Raw genomic sequence first — 17,926 nt, forward strand, 5'->3', positions numbered from 1 at the left:
GAAACAATTGTAGGCAAGCTCACTCTCAACCCCAGTTGCAATCACATCATCGCGCGGGCGGAGATCGGCCGAGGAGCTCCGATGACGGGATGACTCAGCACACGTGACCAACAGCCTGGTCCTATGTATTGTACTGTGAAGGCGGTGAGGGCCTGCTATCGTTCCTTCCCCGTTTGGGCTGTTTGTTTACCGCCTCCCCCTCACTCTGTCATTTCATCCGGCGCCTGCGATGGTCTTTGCCTTCTAATCAGTTGCGCCTCGATATTCACCACCATGCCAGGCCGAGTCGCCGCCCGTTCGACCTCTGCCGCGACACGTCGGTCCTCAGCGCAGCCCTCCACAGGCCGTGCTCCTTCCGTGACTCCTTCGTTCGCAATCCCCGAAGAAGCAGCATTGCCCTCATCCTCCCCGAATCTCCGCCGCGATGTATGCGCTCTCTTCGCCGATGCTCAGCGCTCTACAACCGGCCACCGCAAGCTGGTGGTGCGCATGCGTAAATTGCAGGAGATCTGCGCCGGAATTGCGCAGAAGAAGAAAGGAAAAGACCAAGAGCCGGAGCCAGTCGTGATTCCTGAGGAGGAGACGGTCGCCGAGAAGGAGTTTAATGTGGAGGTCGGCCGTTGTATGCTTCGGATTCTTCCCATTAAGAAGTCCGAGCCCGTCGGTGATCGCGTCTTGCGCTTCTTGGATACCTTCCTTGCCCACGCGGCCGAGAAGGATAATGAGCTTTTCGCTGCCGCGACCCAAGGCGAAGATGAGATGCAAGTCTCATCTGAAACCCCAACTTCGCGTCTGACCTCCAGCCTGGTCTCTCTGATGGTGCCTGTGCTTTCCGCCAAGGATAAGATGATTCGATTCCGCGCCACCCAGATTATCGCCCATATTGTTAATTCACTCGAGTCTATCGATGACGAGCTATACCATACCATCCGAGGTGGTCTACTGAAGCGCATTCGCGACAAGGAATCTTCCGTTCGTGTCCAGGCTGTGATAGGACTCGCACGCCTAGCCGGTAACGATGAGGAGGATGAAAATGACGACAATTCGACAGCCCTTCTCGAAAAATTGATTGAGATCATGCAGAACGACACCAGTGCCGATGTCCGAAAGAACCTTCTCGCCAGTCTCCCGCTTGCCCCCGTCACTCTTCCCTACCTACTCGAACGTGCCCGCGATCTCGATGCCCCGACTCGACGCACGCTATACGCGCGTCTACTACCCACTCTAGGTGATTTCCGCCACCTGTCCCTATCTATGCGTGAGAAGCTTCTCCGTTGGGGTCTGCGAGACCGCGACGAGACTGTTCGCAAAGCTACAGGTAAATTATTCTACGACCGCTGGGTTGAGGACTGTGCTGGTACAAACAACGACCAGAGCGAAGGTGCTACAATCCAGCGCTCCCCGGCTGATATCAATGCGCTCCTGGAGCTTTTGGAACGTATTGATGTGGTTAACTCGGGTGTTGAGACTGGCATTGCCCACGAAGCGATGCGCAGTTTCTGGGAGGGTCGTTCCGATTACCGGGAGGCGGTTGTCTTTGACCAGCCTTTCTGGGAATCTCTCACGGCGGAGTCAGCTTTCCTGATCCGATCGTTCAACGACTTCTGCCGCGTTCAGAATGAAGGCAAATATGAGGATCTTGTCGAGGAGAAGATGCCTGAAGTCACGGCTCTTGCTTTCTTCCTTGGAAAGTACCTCGAAGATCTCCTGCAGCGTAAGAAAACCTCCAAGGAGTCTGGCGAGGCAAACGATGAGGACGCGGTAGAGCAAGAATTCATTGTCGAGCAATTGCTACATATCGCGATGACTTTGGACTACAGTGATGAAGTTGGTCGACGAAAGATGTTCTCTCTTCTGAGAGAGTCACTGGCTGTTCCAGAGCTTCCAGAGGAATGTACCAAGCTTGTCGTGGAGACCCTGCGGTGCGCCTGCGGTGCCGATTCCGCCGGCGAGAGCGAGTTCTGCAGTGTCGTTCTCGAGGCTATTGCTGAAGTCCACGATACTATCATCACAGATGACAGTTTCGTATCTGCCAAGTCTGAAATCAGCGATGATACAAGCAGCCGCCATCGATCTGAGACACCCGGGGATGATGAAGAAGAAGTCCCCTTCAACAAGGAAGAGGCCAAGGCCAAGATTATCAAGGAGATCGTGGTCAACATGAAGTGTCTTCACATCGCTCAATGCATGCTTCAAAATGTTCAAGGTCACTTGCAGCAGAACATGAACTTGGTGACTATGTTGAACAACCTGGTTGTTCCTGCTGTGCGAAGTCATGAGGCTCCCATTCGTGAGCGTGGTCTTCTTTGCCTGGGTCTCTGCTGTCTTCTTGATAAGGTGAGTCAACCTAGACACTCAATGCCATCTCCACCGACATACTAATCATCGAACAGAACTTGGCGGAAGAGAATATGACTCTCTTCATTCACTGTTACAGCAAGGGCCACGAGGGCTTGCAGGTGACTGCTATCCAGATCATCTGTGATATGGTTACAACTCACCCCACTCTGCTCGCTCCTGTCACTCATTCCGACGGCGAGAACGTGGTCCCTCCTCCCATGCAAAAACCCTTGTTCAAAGTGTTTACGCGAGCCCTCAAAGCCAACTCACCGCCCAGTGTGCAATCTGGTGCTGCCACAGCGCTTTCAAAGTTGCTGTTGACCAACACATTCACGCCTTCTGGCCCGAATATTCCTCATGCCATCCATGAATTCAACCAGAACAGCGTAGAGGTCCTCTTGCAATCTCTCGTTTTATCCTTCTTCCACCCGCGCACTCGCGAGAACCCGGCTCTTCGACAATCACTCGCATACTTCTTCCCCGTCTATTGTCACTCGCGCCTTGACAATACCCAACATATGCGCCGAATTGCAGTGCCTGTGGTCCGTGCAGTAATCAATGCTGCAGAAGAACACTACTCGCTTGAAGCCGAGGAGGACAGTGATGGAGAGATCGACGAGAGCGTTGGCGATCGCGAAATCAAGGCCCTGATGACCGGTGTCGTCGGTATGCTTGCCGAATGGACAGATGAGCGCAGAGTCATTGGCCTTGGTGGTGAGCGAATCCTTGCCGGTGGGGCAGCTAGCTCGACAGCCTGTGGCTGGGTGCATCTTGCCTTGGTTAAGGATATCCTTGAACGTATCCTCGGCGTCCAACAGACCACCAACCGCTGCTCTCGGGAAGAGCGCAAACTCCTTTTCACCTTGTTAAGCAAGATTTATTTCGCCGCACCGACCCTTCCTTCCCGCGCCGGCTCACGCGCCCCCGAAAGCACGGAAGACCAATTCCGCAGTAGCATTCGCAGTGCTACTGCCGGTGGTCTTGAGATTGACCCCGAAAACGTCCAGTTGGCCGAAGAAGTCAAGGAACTTCTCGACCAGACTATCGAGGAGGGTCTCGCTGTTGATGCTTCAAGCCGCAACGCTCTTGTCAAGACTAAGAACTCTGTTCTGAAGATTCTTGCTGTCGCCCAAGATTCTCGCGCAGCGAGCGCACGTCCACGTGCCGGAACTGAAGAGAGTGATATCGGCAGTGTCCGCTCTGCTAGCGTCCGCCGCTCCGTTGAACCCACAGCTGGTCGCCGTCATTTCTCTGTGGAACCTAGTATCATGGAGGAAAACGAAGATGATAACGAGGACAGCCGCATTAAATCTGGTAGCGTGCGGCCTTCTGTCGAGGGCACTGGCGCCAATAGACCCGTTGTTAACGTCGAGCCTAGCATAATGGAAGAAGACGAAGAAGAGGATGACCATGATACGAGCCGTGGCACCGTTATCAAGGAAGAAGTTGGTGATGAGTGATGATTGATTATTTATGTTGGCTTTGCAAAGGTGGTCGGTTGGCGTTGGTTGGTCTTGGGTTCGGATGGAGTGGTCCATGGATTGTTTTAATTCCTGTTGATTAAGGTCAACTCGTACGGATGATGGGGATGGGTTTTGATTGTACATGATTCTGATTTTATATCTCTGTGACTCTCATTTATCGGATGGAATCCCATGCTTTACAACTCTGCATTTTTGCATGAATACTAGCTAGTAGCTTGTAGTACACAGATCAGTCTTCGTAGGATACCTAGATGATATTACGTGAAGTTCTCCAGGGCTCCCTTGGAGTTCCTAGTAGGCCGAGGCAGTACCTTGATCTAAAAGCCATGTCTACTACATAACCTGAAGTTTTGATGCCCAGGCCCCGGGGTGTTTGACTATTGTGGCCCTCAATAGGACTAGAACCTTGGAAGCTCAGGGAGTATCTCTTTCCATGGTTGAGCTTGTGTCTACGGTGCTGTTTTGGGTAACTGGGATATACAACTTTGGCCTAATCGGGATGAACTCTAAGCTTCCACGGTTCCAAATAAGTACGCCTAATGAGTCACTTAGAGACCTATTTATTCTCATAACCGGAATCATCACTGAGAAAGCGACACATATCTATCCCATCCACTATGCCCGCGTCGAAATCAACTTCCGCTCCAACTCAAGGCAAAATCAAGACCCGATTTCTGGTTTTATCCGATACACACGGACTCGACAACAAAAACTTGCCAGAGTCAATATAGAATCAACATGCAGATGTTGTACTTCACTGTGGGGATTTGACCGACGAATCTAAGATCGAGGAATTTGAATCATCGATACGCCTCCTCCAAGCCCTCAATGCTTCCCTCAAACTCGTCATATCTGGGAATCATGATTTCACTTTGGATGGCCCGGTCTTTTGGCAAAGGGTTCAAGCGTCCCGGCCCCGTCTAGATAATAAACAAATAAAAAGAACTTATGGCGCTTTTGGGGATGCCAAACGATTGTTCAAGCATGGGGGCATAACTTTCTTAGATGAAGGAAATCATTCATTTCGGCTTCAAAATGGGGCTTTACTGAATACCTATGCCAGCCCATATACGCCATCAGAAAAACACGGGGGGGTTTCAGTACCATCCGAAATTTGTACACCAGTTTCTATGCACTGGGACTCGCACTGGCACTGGCACTGGCACTGGTATTGATGAATCATTTCCCCGAAATATCGATGTTGTCATGACGCATGGACCCCCCAAAGGCATAATGGATGTCGCTCGTTATGGCGAGCAGGCAGGTTGCCCATACCTTTTCAAAGCTGTTGCAAGAGTCCGGCCGCTGATGCATTGTTTCGGCCATGTCCACGAGGGCTGGGGTGCAAAGCTGGTCACTTGGCGACGGTATACTAGTATGGAACCATCTCATTTAACCGACATCGACAACGAGAAGTCGCTTTTGATTGAAAATCTATCGACCATTGAAGAAAAGCAGACTATTGAAGATCGAACTCAGTACTGTACTACCAGTCACCTTTCTAGCGACCCACATCCATTGAGTCGGGGGGGGCAGACACTTTTCGTCAACGCCGCTTTTAAAGGAACGGGGGGGTTTCCGAAGACAGCCACCATGGTTTGTCGATCTTGATTTTTGTTCGGCGTAACGGGACGAGGTCACATATAATTAGGTCCTTTCGTAACACAGGACGCGGATGTTTGACCAAAAGTGTAGTACTAAGCAAATAATTGGACTTTCTATAATGAATTTGGGGCTATGAGACCCGACGTTTCTATGATATTCTTATTTTCAATCCGATCTAGTGCACTCCATTAGTGACTTTGGTCTTCAACCTGAACTCCTCGCGATAGATCGCCTCCATTTCGCGTCTAACAGCCACAGCCTGTGACCTTTCGCTAAATTCTACGTCCTGCCAGCTAAGCCCTTCGTCTTTCTGAACATTTCTCTTCAGAACCAACCCATGAGCCAAGCCAATTGGCAGGCCCTCGATGGCAAGTGAAGCTTCAGCTGGCATCAATTTACCGTATACCATAAATCCGCCCTCGCCGTCTAGCTTTTCGCCAACCTTGAGATCCCGCTTCGCGGTAGCCACAACGTCTGATGCAAAAGTCTTGCACTGACCGGTAGGCTCTCCCCTGCACATGATGGTGGCGATAGAGATGCCCAACTCGAGGCCGATTAGGTGATAAGGCTTGAACTGAGCGGCAAAACGGCCGGTGCTATCGGTTTTGAGACCGTATTGAGCGAAACAGTCACGTTGATATGGCCCTGGAGCTAATACGGTTGTTAGACCAGATTTCTTCAAGTGAAATATCTTCTTACCTTCAATCACAACGTAGACTCCCCACCTCAAATCGTTGAACACGGCTCGGCTATCCTTTTCTAGGCAAGACACAACTTCCACAGTGCCATACTTTTCAAGCTGACCTCCCTCTGACTTGGGCTTTAGTACGTTCGGCAAGTCATGGGTACCACAAGGTAGAAATTCGAGGCCGTTTGTGGGTGGACTGAGGTCGCATCCATTCGCAACAGCGGACATCTCCAGTGCCGACTTCGTTCCATCCAGGAATGAGTTGAACATCTGTGGGTTAAAATCTCCTGAAGCAAGCTGCTCTTCAGTAAAGCCATAGTGAGTCCAGATGGTGTCGGGGGTGGAATAGTGATATTGGGGTAGATGTTTCGTTCCTTTGCCGGCACAAACAACATTGCTGTTTTTGAATTAGTTAGGTTCTTGCGGAGATATGTAATTTAAAAATAACTCACAATCCAGCTGTTCTGGCCCAATCAACCATCTCTGCAATGAGAGCAGGTTGATCCCCGTATGCCATTGAATAAATGATCCCCGCTTCTTTGGCCTTGCGAGTCAACAATGGACCGGCGAGAACATCGGCTTCCACATTGATCATTACAATGTGCTTCTTGTGCTCACAGCACTTTAATTTAATTAGTAAATTTATTTCCAACAACTATTGGATTCAACTCACCAACAGAGCATGTCGCACACCTGCTGCGGGGTTTCCTGTTACTTCTAGAATCACATCGATCCCAGGAGTCGCAATCAACTGCGCCGAGTCGGTGGTGATTGCTGTCTTATTCGACTTAATTCCATTCTCAATAGAAAGAGTCGCAGAGATGTCGTATTTATCTTCTGGAAATCCTGTCTTCTTCAAAGCATCCAATGCCCGCTGCGCAGAGAGGTCTGCAATACCAGCCAGTCGAATGCCTTTGGTTCGGTGCGACTGTGAAATGCTTGATGTATATCAGTAAAAGTATGCCACGAGCTCTTTATCGACCTTTTGGATATTTCACTTACAACATGGATCCAAATTTACCTGCACCGATGATTCCTACTTGGATCGGGCTACCGGATTCCTCCAGCTGGGCCAGCTTTGTCGACAAGTTAGTCATTTTGAATTAAAAGAAGTCAAATTCGTGGTAAATGAGGTCAATCTTTTGGTTTAAACAAAGTGTAACTTAAAAATGGATTAGGGCCAGCTTTTATCACCTATACACGGTCATCGGGATATCGGTGCCATTTTCCGATTTCCCGGTGGTGGAGTCAGGCCATCTCCTACCCCGGCTTTTCCCCACATTTTTGCCCCGGTTACTCGGCCAGCCTTGTCATACATATCGATTCTGAACTCCGGTGAATGAAACCCCTGGCACGAGTTATTTAAGTTGAGACTCATTCCGCCCCGCCTGGTGCCTCTTGATTCATGTCTTTGTTTAATATGATACACCCCTTGACCATCTCAACATGCAGCTCACGCAGCAGAACAAAATAAACCCCGAGACGGTTCAACGATGGAAGCAATTGGTTGAATCATGGTCTCCAGAGGAGCGGGTTGCAAAAGGAGAAGCGCTTCGTTCGTCGAATTGACTTCCATTTGATTCCTATTCTTGTATGAGATACCCGCCTTCTAAGCTACGATGAAGCTAGGCTAACTACTACTCTAGCTCATCATGTATATTATGAATTACATAGTATGATTCCACATCACCTACGAATACTTCACACTCCAGTACTTACACATTTGTTCCTCCAGGACCGCAATGCCCTACCCCAAGCGCGAGTACAAGGACTGGAAGATGATATTGGCTTAGTTGGAGTGGAATACAATATTGTTCTAAGCCTAACATTTATCGGATACATTCTGATGCAAGGTACTACACTATATATACCCACTAGAAACCATTGTCTAACGGCTAAATCCAGTTCCGAGCAATATGCTCTTGGGGATTCTGCGCCCAAGCTGGTATCTTGCAGGATGCATGATCATATGGGGTATAGTTTCCGCTGCTAGTGGAGCTGTGCAAGAATTTGGGGGTATGTCCTTTGTTTCAAGTGGTGAACGAAGAGAAAACGTCACTGAAAAAATAAATCTCTTTAGGAATTGCTGCCTGCCGCTTTTTTCTCGGAATTTCAGAGTATGATAATTTTCCTCGCTATTCGATTTCTGGGCTAAATTGACAACTACATAGAGCACCATTCTTTGCTGGGGTTGCATTCTTATTCTCTGGGTGGTACACCCGCAAAGAACTAGGCATGAGGCTGGGTATCTTCTTCTGTGGTGCTATGCTCTCCGGAGCCTTCGGTGGCCTATTCTCAGCCGGGATTGCTGCTGCGTTCGCACATAACAAGATCGCAAGCTGGCGGTAAGACTTTTGCGGATAGAACTTGAGACGATTTAAGCTAATAAATATGCAGGTGGCTTTTCATCATCGAAGGCGCTGCTACGGTCTTCTTTGCGTTAGTAACTGGCTTGGTTATACCAGACTGGCCGTCCACAACCAAGTGGCTCTCGGACGAGGAGAGGGCTTTGGGAATGGTGCGACTTTACGAAGACTCTGGAGACGAAGAGGACGAGATCAAAACTATGACTGCCTTCAAGATGACAGCTAAAGATTACCGCGTCTGGCTTTGTATTCTTGGCCAGGTAAGACGTCTAAATCGGGCTGGTAGGTACTCTCTGCTTATTAAAAGGACATTAGTTTTGTGCTCAGGCGGTGGCATCCTTGACAAACTTTTTACCCACGTTGGTTAAAAGCTTTGGTTTCAACACGATCCACACACTACTTTTGACAGCCCCGGTTTGTTTTCTCCAGGTCAAGAATCCCAATCGTCAACTTGAATATACTAAAGGTTGCCAGCCATATTTATTTACAGCCGCATTTTGCTTGTGGAATACCTGGTACTCAGACAAAACCTCGAACCGATCGAATCATATAATATTCCCAACAGCAGTTGCAATTATTGGAATCATCTTGACGATGGCGACATTGAATATTGGCGCTCGTTATTTCGCCCTTTTCCTCATGCTGGGAGGAACCTACGGCTGTTTTCAAATATCCAATGCATGGATGGCAAATATCGGTGCCCGGCCACGAAAGAAGCGTGCGGTCGCATTGGCCATGAATAATTCCTTTGGAAATATTGCGCTCGTCTGGACACCCTATTTATACCCCAGCAGCGATGGACCACGGTACCTGATGGGTAAGACAACTTTCCAATATTGTCCCCAGATACTGCTACACATTTACTGATACATGCTTCCTTTTATAGCCTGGTCGGTCAATCTGGCACTTGCAGTAGTTCTCCTTTTATCGACTGTGGTTCTGAGCATATGCTTGCGGAGAGATAACAAAAGACACCCGATAATTGACAATGGCCCAGGAATAACTACGACGGATGATAACAAGGCATCTTCTGACTATGTAGAAGATGCAGGAGTTTCACGCATTCTGGCACGCTATGATATCTAATTTGCAGTATCTCTGTTTGACAATTAACCAGTTGGGTTTCTCTGCTTCAGCTTCAAGTTGCCAGCGTTCATTGCGAAGAATATCGGCGCATGGGCCTACTCTAGATAATTAAAATGAGGAGGTATAATTGAAGTGCGCAGCTTCAAAATTTGAATCGCCGAACCAAAAGAGTGCAAAATAAGACATAAACTAGAAAAATGATTCTATATGAACTCAAATAAACAACGCGCCCAATCTGAATTACTTTATTTTAGCAGTCTTGTTTCTGGGAACGCGAAAGAGTTTGTAGAACGTAACGGCCCCAACGGTGTTGACCACAATATAGACCCAGAGAAGACCAAAATCTCGCCATCGGTTAGAGAATTGAATGCCAAGGCTCTCCAAAAATTCGTTGGTATTCCCCATGGCACAAAAACTGCAACTGTTGTTCACCTGGGAGTCGACACTGAGCAAATATCCAGGGTTTGTTGACAAATAGTCATTCATATAATCCGTGCAGGTCTTCCCTGCTGGGGCCGCAAAGGATAGTACTTCGTTGTCGGCACAGTGCATAGGCGCATTACCAAGAGAGGTGGACAAGAAAGAAGATACCATGTAGGTCAATGGGTTGACTCGGTACATAAAGATCCAAAATCTCGGCAGAGCGGAAGGCCCGGCAAGAATGCCGCAGAAGGCATACATCAAAATGAACATGATGTTTGAGAGGCTGGATGCAATCTCTGCACTCTCCAATCCAGCAATCAACATGTGCCCGAAGGAACTGGCGAAGAGAAAAGAAGCCCAAATAATGAGGACTGCATGAGTGCTCCGGATATGGATAGTATCAGTATACTCGGCATTTTGGTAAAGGCCGACAGGATAAAACCAAACGATAAAGCAGAGAATTGCCATTAGCTGGCGAAAATGGGTTGGTTAGTCGGATCTGAGGCAAAGGGACAGTGATCAAGGAAGATAGAACTTACTGTATTCCATGCAAACTCGACCGCGATATTGGATAAAATAAAAGCCTGCCAAGCATATGTCTTAGATTGTCGTTCTCGCGATTCGTACAGTGTTCTCTGAGTGACGAATGTTGGAATTATCTGAAGAACAAGTTGGACGATGACGAAAAGGAATACGAATACTCCAAACATTTGGTTTTGTAAACCTTGTTTAGTGTTGTCTGCTTTGAAAAACGAAAATCCGATGAAGAGAGCCTGTAGAACCAGCGTTAGATACCAGGAAAGTCCAGCCATCGGAAACTTACTCACACTCCCAACAGTAAGTAAGGCTTTGGAATAGATGTAGGACGGCGTGCGCCAGTATTGCTGAAACACACGTCGTCCGACCAGAATCAGTTGTTCGAAAAATGGCGCAGCGAACTCGGTATAGCTGGAAGCATTGCTCGAACCATTCATCAGAGACGATCTGTCGGTTGGATTTTTGAGTTTAGCAAGCTCCCTTTGAACATCTTGATACTCACGGCTTTTTTGCCACACTGATGGCCAGTCGACATCTGTTTGCACACCAGGTGCAGCTCCAATCACATTGAGCATATGCTCGGCCGGGTTTTCACCCGAGGGACAAGCAGCACCACCATTTCGGACAAAGTAATCCATCATAGTCTTCGCTCCTGGTCCAACGTCACCAAAATATACCGTTTTGCCTCCCCGAGCCAGAAGAAGAAGCCTGTCAAAACGTTCAAATAGCATGGCAGAGGGCTGATGGATAGTACACAGAATTGCTTGGCCATTTCTCGTCAAGGTGTCCATAAGGTTGCAAATGGACCAGGAGGTCTGACTATCCAGACCAGAAGTAGGCTCATCGAGAAATAGCAGAAGCTTTGGACGAGCCACAACCTCAACACCAATTGTGAGGCGCTTGCGTTGCTCCACATTGAGTCCTTCTCCTGGCACTCCAACTATGGCGTCGGCATATTCTCTCATATTCAAGAGATCAATAACCGTGTCCACATATGCAAGCTTTTGCGCACGACTAAACTCAGGGGGCTGTCGTAGTAGGGCACTGAATTCCAATGCCTCCCGCACTGTTGAGGTATGGAGATGAAGATCTTGCTGTTGAACATAGCCTGTTTTTCGCTGAAACGACTCGTCTCGTGGTCGACCATCGACAAGCATTTCTCCCCCGACGACCCCGACTGTTGTACGGCTAGCTAGAACGTCGAGAAGGGTAGTCTTTCCCGCACCAGAAACACCCTAGGTTCCATTCATTAGTTTCCGCCACCAAGAAAACTTTCAGGGGAAGGTAGCGTACCATGAGTGCTGTCAACGTCCCCGGACGAATCCATCCGTCGACTTGATCTAGAATCCTCCTCGGCTCACCTTTGATTTTGATATCATAAGTCACATTCTGCCAGTGGAATATCGAAACTTGCTTTTCCACACCAGAGATATCCTCAGGCTCATCAGTGACTTGAAAGTTATTCTGAGCCATGGTAGATGGCAGCTTTTCCTCATCCTTGTTATCTTTCTTTCCCCGCATTGGTAGCGTCCTCCCACGGCGGAAAACAAGAACTTCACCTTTGGAACGCTGAGAAGAAACAAGCTCCGATGTTACCAAGTGGCAAAATGTAAGGAAGATTGTCAGAGCGATGATGATTCCGAAGTTTCGCCAACGGTGGGAATTCTCATAACCAAACGAAGAGCGTATGTAATCTGTCCCTTGGACGACATCGGAGCCTGGAACAGCTCCAACCACTGAGCACACTTTCTCGAGACTTGAAGCATTCTCATAACCCGGTCCGGATGGCACAAATGATGAACATTCAAATTCTCGCCCATGGAACTCATTGACCATCACTGCTTCAAATCCATACGAGACTGGGTTTAACCATCTTATCCAGGATGCCCAGCCACGCATGTATTTGACAGGTATAGCAAAGCCTGTGTAGAGCACCAGTGCCAATAGGATAATAGATGAGGGTGCCAGAGCTTGTTCGATTGACTTGGTTAGCGAGGCGAAGAAACGGAAAAACATTGACATGCCCATCATCATGGAAAAAGAGATGAGCAAAAGAAAGAAAAATGCCCCAGGCTCTCGTCGGAGATTTGACATGAAGTAAAGCGCAAGATTTGTCAAAATCGAGTTTGTGATTTTGTAAGGCATGTCCATGATAAGTGACGAGATAGCTTCGGCGCTTGGGTGATAGAGCGCATATCGCCTGTGCTTTTCAATAATTGTCCGTTTCTCGTATAGTACAATAATTTCAAGCATGCTGGAGAAGGCACTTAGGAGAACCATCATAAACAAAAGAGCTCCACGGGAGAAGAACGAGTTTGTTTCTTTCGAGAGATTGTAGAATAAACTTGCGATTATCAACGCCTCAAAGAAGTTCCCGATCAACATGGCAAGTGTCACGCTGGGGTCATTCTTCAATCGTTGTAAATCCCTCCAGAGACAGAGGCGGATCTGACCCCAATAAGAGAGAGTATAGGGGGATTTTGAGCTCTGCATTTTGGACTTTTCCTCTTGGCGGGATAGGGCGAAGTGGCCAAGATCAGTGGCGTTGAACGGATGCTCATTAACGTAGCGATCGATATCCTGGAGCAATGATTTGTACTCCGAACTTTCTTTCCAACGATCAACAAACTCATCCGCTGTTCTGGGAGCTCGACTCTCTGAATCTGGATGTATGATGCGCTCAGATGGACTGCACATTGAAGTCAGGAAATCTGGAGTTGTTTGGGCGTCAGGGCAAACGAATCCGAGTCGCACGAAATAACCTCTGGCATCCTGAGCTGGACCAAAGAATATTTGTTTTCCTTCATAAAGAACAGTGACTTTGTCAAATAACTAAGCAAACTTGTTAGCGGGTTTCTAAATGAGGATATCGACGCGATGCACTTACCTCGTAGGCTGCCTGGGGCGCTTGGTAGATAGCAACGCACGAGGTTGCCCCGAATACATCCCCTTGGGTGCGCAAGGTACGACAGAACTCCACGGCATTTGCACTGTCCAGACCACGAGTACTGTTATCCCAGCATTGCAACGGGGCGTAGCTCAATGCAGCTTCTGCGATAGTTACTCGTTTTCTCTCACCTCCGCTAACACCACGGACGAAGTCGTTGCCAACACGTGTGTTGAGGGTGTGACTAATTCCAAATGTAGCCATTATCACATCTCTTTGATGAATGGCGTATTCTTCACGGGTAATTGCACCTGGTATCTCACGAGGGGCACGGGCAAGAGCGGCGAAGTACAAGGTATCGCCGACGTCGAGCTGTGGATAGTGTGCGTCCACTTCTGCAGTGTAAATAGCCTCTCCGCGAAAGCTCTTCGACATTTGTTTTGCAGTAATTCCTTGGTAGTTGACGTATGAAGCTTGATCTATTTCAAGCCCAGGGGTTTCTTGTGCGATGGTTTTGAGAAGTGTCGAACAGCCTGAGCCGGGCGGTCCTAACACACAAAGCTGCTCACCAGGAAGGATTAACCCGTCGATATCTCGAAGTATGTCGACTCGCTGTTTTCTGCCAACAAGCCACTGTCGTGAAATGGAGGCAAGCTTCAGGATCGCGTTCCCGACGCTCGCTTGATAATCGACGCTGCTTCCGTACCCGCTCACATTCAAATTTTTGAAGGCTACACCGGCCACACGCGGTCGACTTTCATGATCATTCCGATAGCGAACATTATAAAAGGCGTTTGCCCAAGCTTTCGCGTTGAAGTTGGGACTCTGCGGATCGAGCGAGCTATCTTGCCCAGGGGTGAAGGAGGTTTGATGGTGAGTGTGACTTGATTGAGCGCTGAGTTTGCGGGCTAAGTCCGCCAATTTCCGATCGTTTTCGATTGCGTCGTCTGTGCCAAAGTCCATCTGTCTCAATTCAGAGTCGCGGTTTTCCGGCGCGGGCTTCCTCCCCAAGTCATTTCCATCTCCAGGATGCGGAGGGTTGTCGGAAGCCATCTGGCTCGCTTCACAAACTGTAGGAGACACGAAGAAATTATCAAGGAATGTGAAAACAAGAAAATCACGAGGTAACTGATCGCAGTGGAATAATCGTGAGGCACAGCGAAACTGAGATCATCTATATAAGCAATCGGTCACTGCATGAAATTCAAGTTGGTGGCTTGAGCCATGGCTAGACCCTCTCGGAGCTTGGCATTTCAGCAGCTTAGGCCTGAGCATCGAGAAATCTAACTCAGGGGCGTCTCGAATGAAGTTTGTCCGAAAAAATGTGCGAGATGCCAAGTCCTCAACGGTCAAATTGCGTCGTGGACTAGTCACTGTATGGAGGAGTACACGTTAGTCGGATCCCGCGGGGCCCGCCAGGATGATCGTGATGTCGCCAAGTTCTTGGCTGTGATTCGTCTTCTTATTTACTATGAATTATCTGGTGAAGCCTAGATGGTGGAGACTAAGCCAAGAGTCCGAAAGTCCGAGATAAAAAGGCATGCCATGTTCAATCAACTTCAAATACCGAGCGCGCCACCTAAGTTCGGAAGAGTCAACTTTACATATTCCGAATCAACCATCGCTCGGACTTCCAACTCAAGATTGATCCACACTTTCTAAATTCCAGGCAACAACCTTGGTCAGATTGTCATTTTCTCTTCGAAATGAAGCTATCGGTGAATAGTCAGCAGATGATATCCGGTCTGGGCTGGCACTAACTAATATTGATGCTAGTGCTCGAGGTGCAGGGCTAGAAAGGTTTTACTCCAGAGTAATCGGTTCCAAAGAGGCTTACTGACTCCCTCAAGCTCAAGTGTGATCGAGGGACCCCGAGCTGTGAAAGATGCCAGAGTATTGCAGAGCCGTGTGCTTACCCTGAGAGAAAGAAATCAACGAGAGTGCCGTATGTTTCCTTTTGATGCTGAAATATAATCCTGATTTGTACTACTTCTAATAGAAACCCCGCCTAGGCAAAAAGTCCAGCTTCGCAAGATTGACCGTCGCCTTGAGTTCCTGGAAGAACGGATGGCGAGCCACTTGAGACCTATCGACGCCCAAAATGTCGGAAATGCCACCCGGCACAGATCGAGGGAATAGTGCGTGAGACCGAGCCACCGACGAAAGGTACGACCACTCGGAGAACAAATTCATTGGAAGCAACCGGACAATTGACTGTGACAGCATGGATCTACCGTATGGCGAGAGGCGAGAAGAAAAGCATTGAGAACTTGAATGAAAACGAAAAAGGAAAATCCAGTCTGGATATATTGTCTTCAAGTTCTCATACCCAAAACACGACCGGCAATGCCATGAAACGCTTGAATACAGCATTGGACCAGCTTGCTAATTCGACCCCAACTCCAGAAAGCCATCCTGTACACGACACAATGAGCCCCAGTGGTGCTGCACGTTATATAGAGGGTAAGCTACTAGATATCAACTCTTTAGACCATTTTACTAAAAATTACCTCCAGTTTTCTTGCAAGTCCTTTCAAGTTTGACTCACGTTATACCATTCCAGACCATGATAGACGCAGAGCTGTTGCGAGCAGTCCCTTATATAATCGACTCATCTCACGCGCAAGTCAGTCCGGCTATGAGAATAATCTATTTGAACGCGATTTATCGAGGTCAGACCTGTGGCAATGCGGACGAATACAAAGGAGCGCCAAGTACATATTACAAATGTTTGCGGTCAGTTCCCTCGTGGTTGAGCTCGGCCCAAGGGTCCCAGATGGACCTTATCGCTGCTTCTCTGACAGTAAGGCTAGACACATCATGTGCCAATAAATTACGGGTGCTGATGTTTTGAAACAGTCCTGGACCGCGATCGACAATTTTGACTACCATCTCGCCTGGAAATTCCATTCCGAAGCTTGTCGCTTCAGCGATATTTTAGGTATTCAAGACGTTGAGACTCCGGACTCGGGTTTGGCAGAAGATGATGCGGAGAAGAATGAGAAACGCCGAATTTATTGGCACTTGGTCACAACAGACTGCCTTTATATGCTTTGGTATGACAAACCCTCGGCTCTCAAGTCTCCAGTCTCTCGAATAAAGCTTCCTGTCGAGATATCGCCACGGACGAAACAACCGAAATTCACAAACTGCGTGCTCTTTATCGTCTGGTCGCGGGCGCTTTCTCTGCTAGAACAGTTTTTCAACCATTCTGTCCGTACAGAATATGACCAGATAGTTTCTTTTCAAGAGGAGGTAGACAGCTACTGCAATCAGCTGGAAGATCTTGTTCTAGATTGGGACTTGGTAGGTTTACCTAACAGGAGACCTCTCAATTATCTATCCCGTATTGACTTCGACATAGCTATCTATCACGAGATCTTCTAGGCTCGATGATTTAAAATCCTGGTTATTCGTGGACTCTATCGTCGCTTTCTACAGTTGTATAATTTACATGCGACGCAAAACATCCGTCATCGACGAAAAGGTCCATTCACAAGCAGTCCGGGCGGCCCGAAATATTCTCGCTATCATTATTGAATGGTCAGAGAAAAATCATTCTAGAGGGCGTGAGGGCTTACATATGCAGTACGGTACCCTCCCTACGAGTTATGACATCGTTTCTAGGAGCTAATCTTATCCAGGCTAGCCACTTTCTACCCTTTCTGTGCTTTCTTCACACTATATTACCATATCCTCTCGTCGACGGATTCCGACGAGTACGAAGGTGATATTCAGACTTTGGAAAAGGTTGTTCAGTATATGACAAAGATCGCTTCTATTAGACCGGACTTTGTGCCTCTTGTAGACGCCATGAGTGCGTTGAATGATGTATCGCGTGCGGCCCACTCATATCCAGATCCTGTTCACAGGCGAACCGGACTACCTTCAGATATAGCCGCAGAGGGGTCTAATAATCCCAGGGCTCCCTGTGTGAACGTGAGACAAGAAAATGGCCATAACCTGCAGTATCAAGTCCGTGAATGGAGTCTACAACAAGAGCCATTTTCGACCACACCGCAAGGTTCATCATTAACGAACTCGCTGTACAACATTTGTTCGGCACTGCCAACAACATCAGACGATGAATCGACATACAAGCTCGGGCCCTCTTTTCAATTTGAGAATCCAATTCCCAGCTACCTAACGCCTCCGCAAGGTGTCAAACCTGGATTGAGTGCGCCTGGATTTTCAGCTAAGATCGCAGATCCGCTGGAGTATGTTCATGCAATGGAAACCAGCTTCCACTGGCGAAACTGGCACGAACACTGGTGAAACTCAACTGAAAGAAATCACAAGGAGAGCTCAAGTCCATGGGATTTGGTCTAAGGGGATAGCCATATTCATGGTTTAAATTATTTCAACTCTCATGAATGCTGGTGAATGAATGTATAGATGCAGTTCGGTATTCAGTAATATGGGGGGGTAATACAGAATGCTAAACTTTCTCCTGTTGTACTCCGTACTGACAGGAATATTTCCGAGGATCGCCACGCTCCCAATGGTGGAG

The 17,926-nt window shown here is 48.1% G+C and overlaps 5 protein-coding genes across 5 annotated transcripts; 3 read left to right on the forward strand and 2 right to left on the reverse strand.

Annotated features, from left to right (window-relative positions):
• Nucleotides 1-273: 273 nt before the first annotated feature.
• Nucleotides 274-3,800, forward strand: N7509_006346 (condensin subunit YCG1; the record flags this gene model as incomplete). Its single annotated transcript, XM_056630983.1, has 2 exons — nt 274-2,337; nt 2,394-3,800. 2 exons carry the CDS (start codon nt 274-276, stop codon nt 3,798-3,800), a joined length of 3,471 nt encoding a protein of 1,156 aa, XP_056490285.1.
• Nucleotides 3,801-5,604: 1,804 nt separating this feature from the next.
• Nucleotides 5,605-7,214, reverse strand: N7509_006347 (NAD(P)H-dependent oxidoreductase; the record flags this gene model as incomplete). Its single annotated transcript, XM_056630984.1, has 5 exons — nt 5,605-6,080; nt 6,129-6,514; nt 6,570-6,739; nt 6,791-7,055; nt 7,120-7,214. The coding sequence occupies 5 exons, from the start codon at nt 7,212-7,214 to the stop codon at nt 5,605-5,607; spliced, it is 1,392 nt and encodes a 463-aa protein (XP_056490286.1).
• Nucleotides 7,215-7,563: 349 nt separating this feature from the next.
• On the forward strand, nt 7,564-9,569 carry N7509_006348 (uncharacterized protein; the record flags this gene model as incomplete). Its single annotated transcript, XM_056630985.1, has 9 exons — nt 7,564-7,672; nt 7,764-7,970; nt 8,023-8,133; nt 8,198-8,234; nt 8,289-8,462; nt 8,515-8,743; nt 8,799-8,897; nt 8,958-9,300; nt 9,370-9,569. 9 exons carry the CDS (start codon nt 7,564-7,566, stop codon nt 9,567-9,569), a joined length of 1,509 nt encoding a protein of 502 aa, XP_056490287.1.
• Nucleotides 9,570-9,809: 240 nt separating this feature from the next.
• On the reverse strand, nt 9,810-14,469 carry N7509_006349 (putative ABC multidrug transporter; the record flags this gene model as incomplete). The annotated part of the gene is made up of 5 exons (XM_056630986.1): nt 9,810-10,463; nt 10,532-10,765; nt 10,820-11,764; nt 11,823-13,361; nt 13,417-14,469. The coding sequence occupies 5 exons, from the start codon at nt 14,467-14,469 to the stop codon at nt 9,810-9,812; spliced, it is 4,425 nt and encodes a 1,474-aa protein (XP_056490288.1).
• Nucleotides 14,470-15,517: 1,048 nt separating this feature from the next.
• On the forward strand, nt 15,518-17,691 carry N7509_006350 (fungal specific transcription factor domain-containing protein; the record flags this gene model as incomplete). The annotated part of the gene is made up of 6 exons (XM_056630987.1): nt 15,518-15,554; nt 15,640-15,879; nt 15,933-16,219; nt 16,276-16,722; nt 16,781-17,004; nt 17,061-17,691. The coding sequence occupies 6 exons, from the start codon at nt 15,518-15,520 to the stop codon at nt 17,689-17,691; spliced, it is 1,866 nt and encodes a 621-aa protein (XP_056490289.1).
• Between the last annotated feature and the right edge of the window lie 235 nt (nt 17,692-17,926).

This window comes from Penicillium cosmopolitanum, assembly GCF_028827165.1.
Source record: "Penicillium cosmopolitanum strain IBT 29677 chromosome Unknown utg000006l:49.0-5199605.0:1.0-5204138.0, whole genome shotgun sequence".
Classification (NCBI taxonomy): Eukaryota; Fungi; Ascomycota; class Eurotiomycetes; order Eurotiales; family Aspergillaceae; genus Penicillium; species Penicillium cosmopolitanum.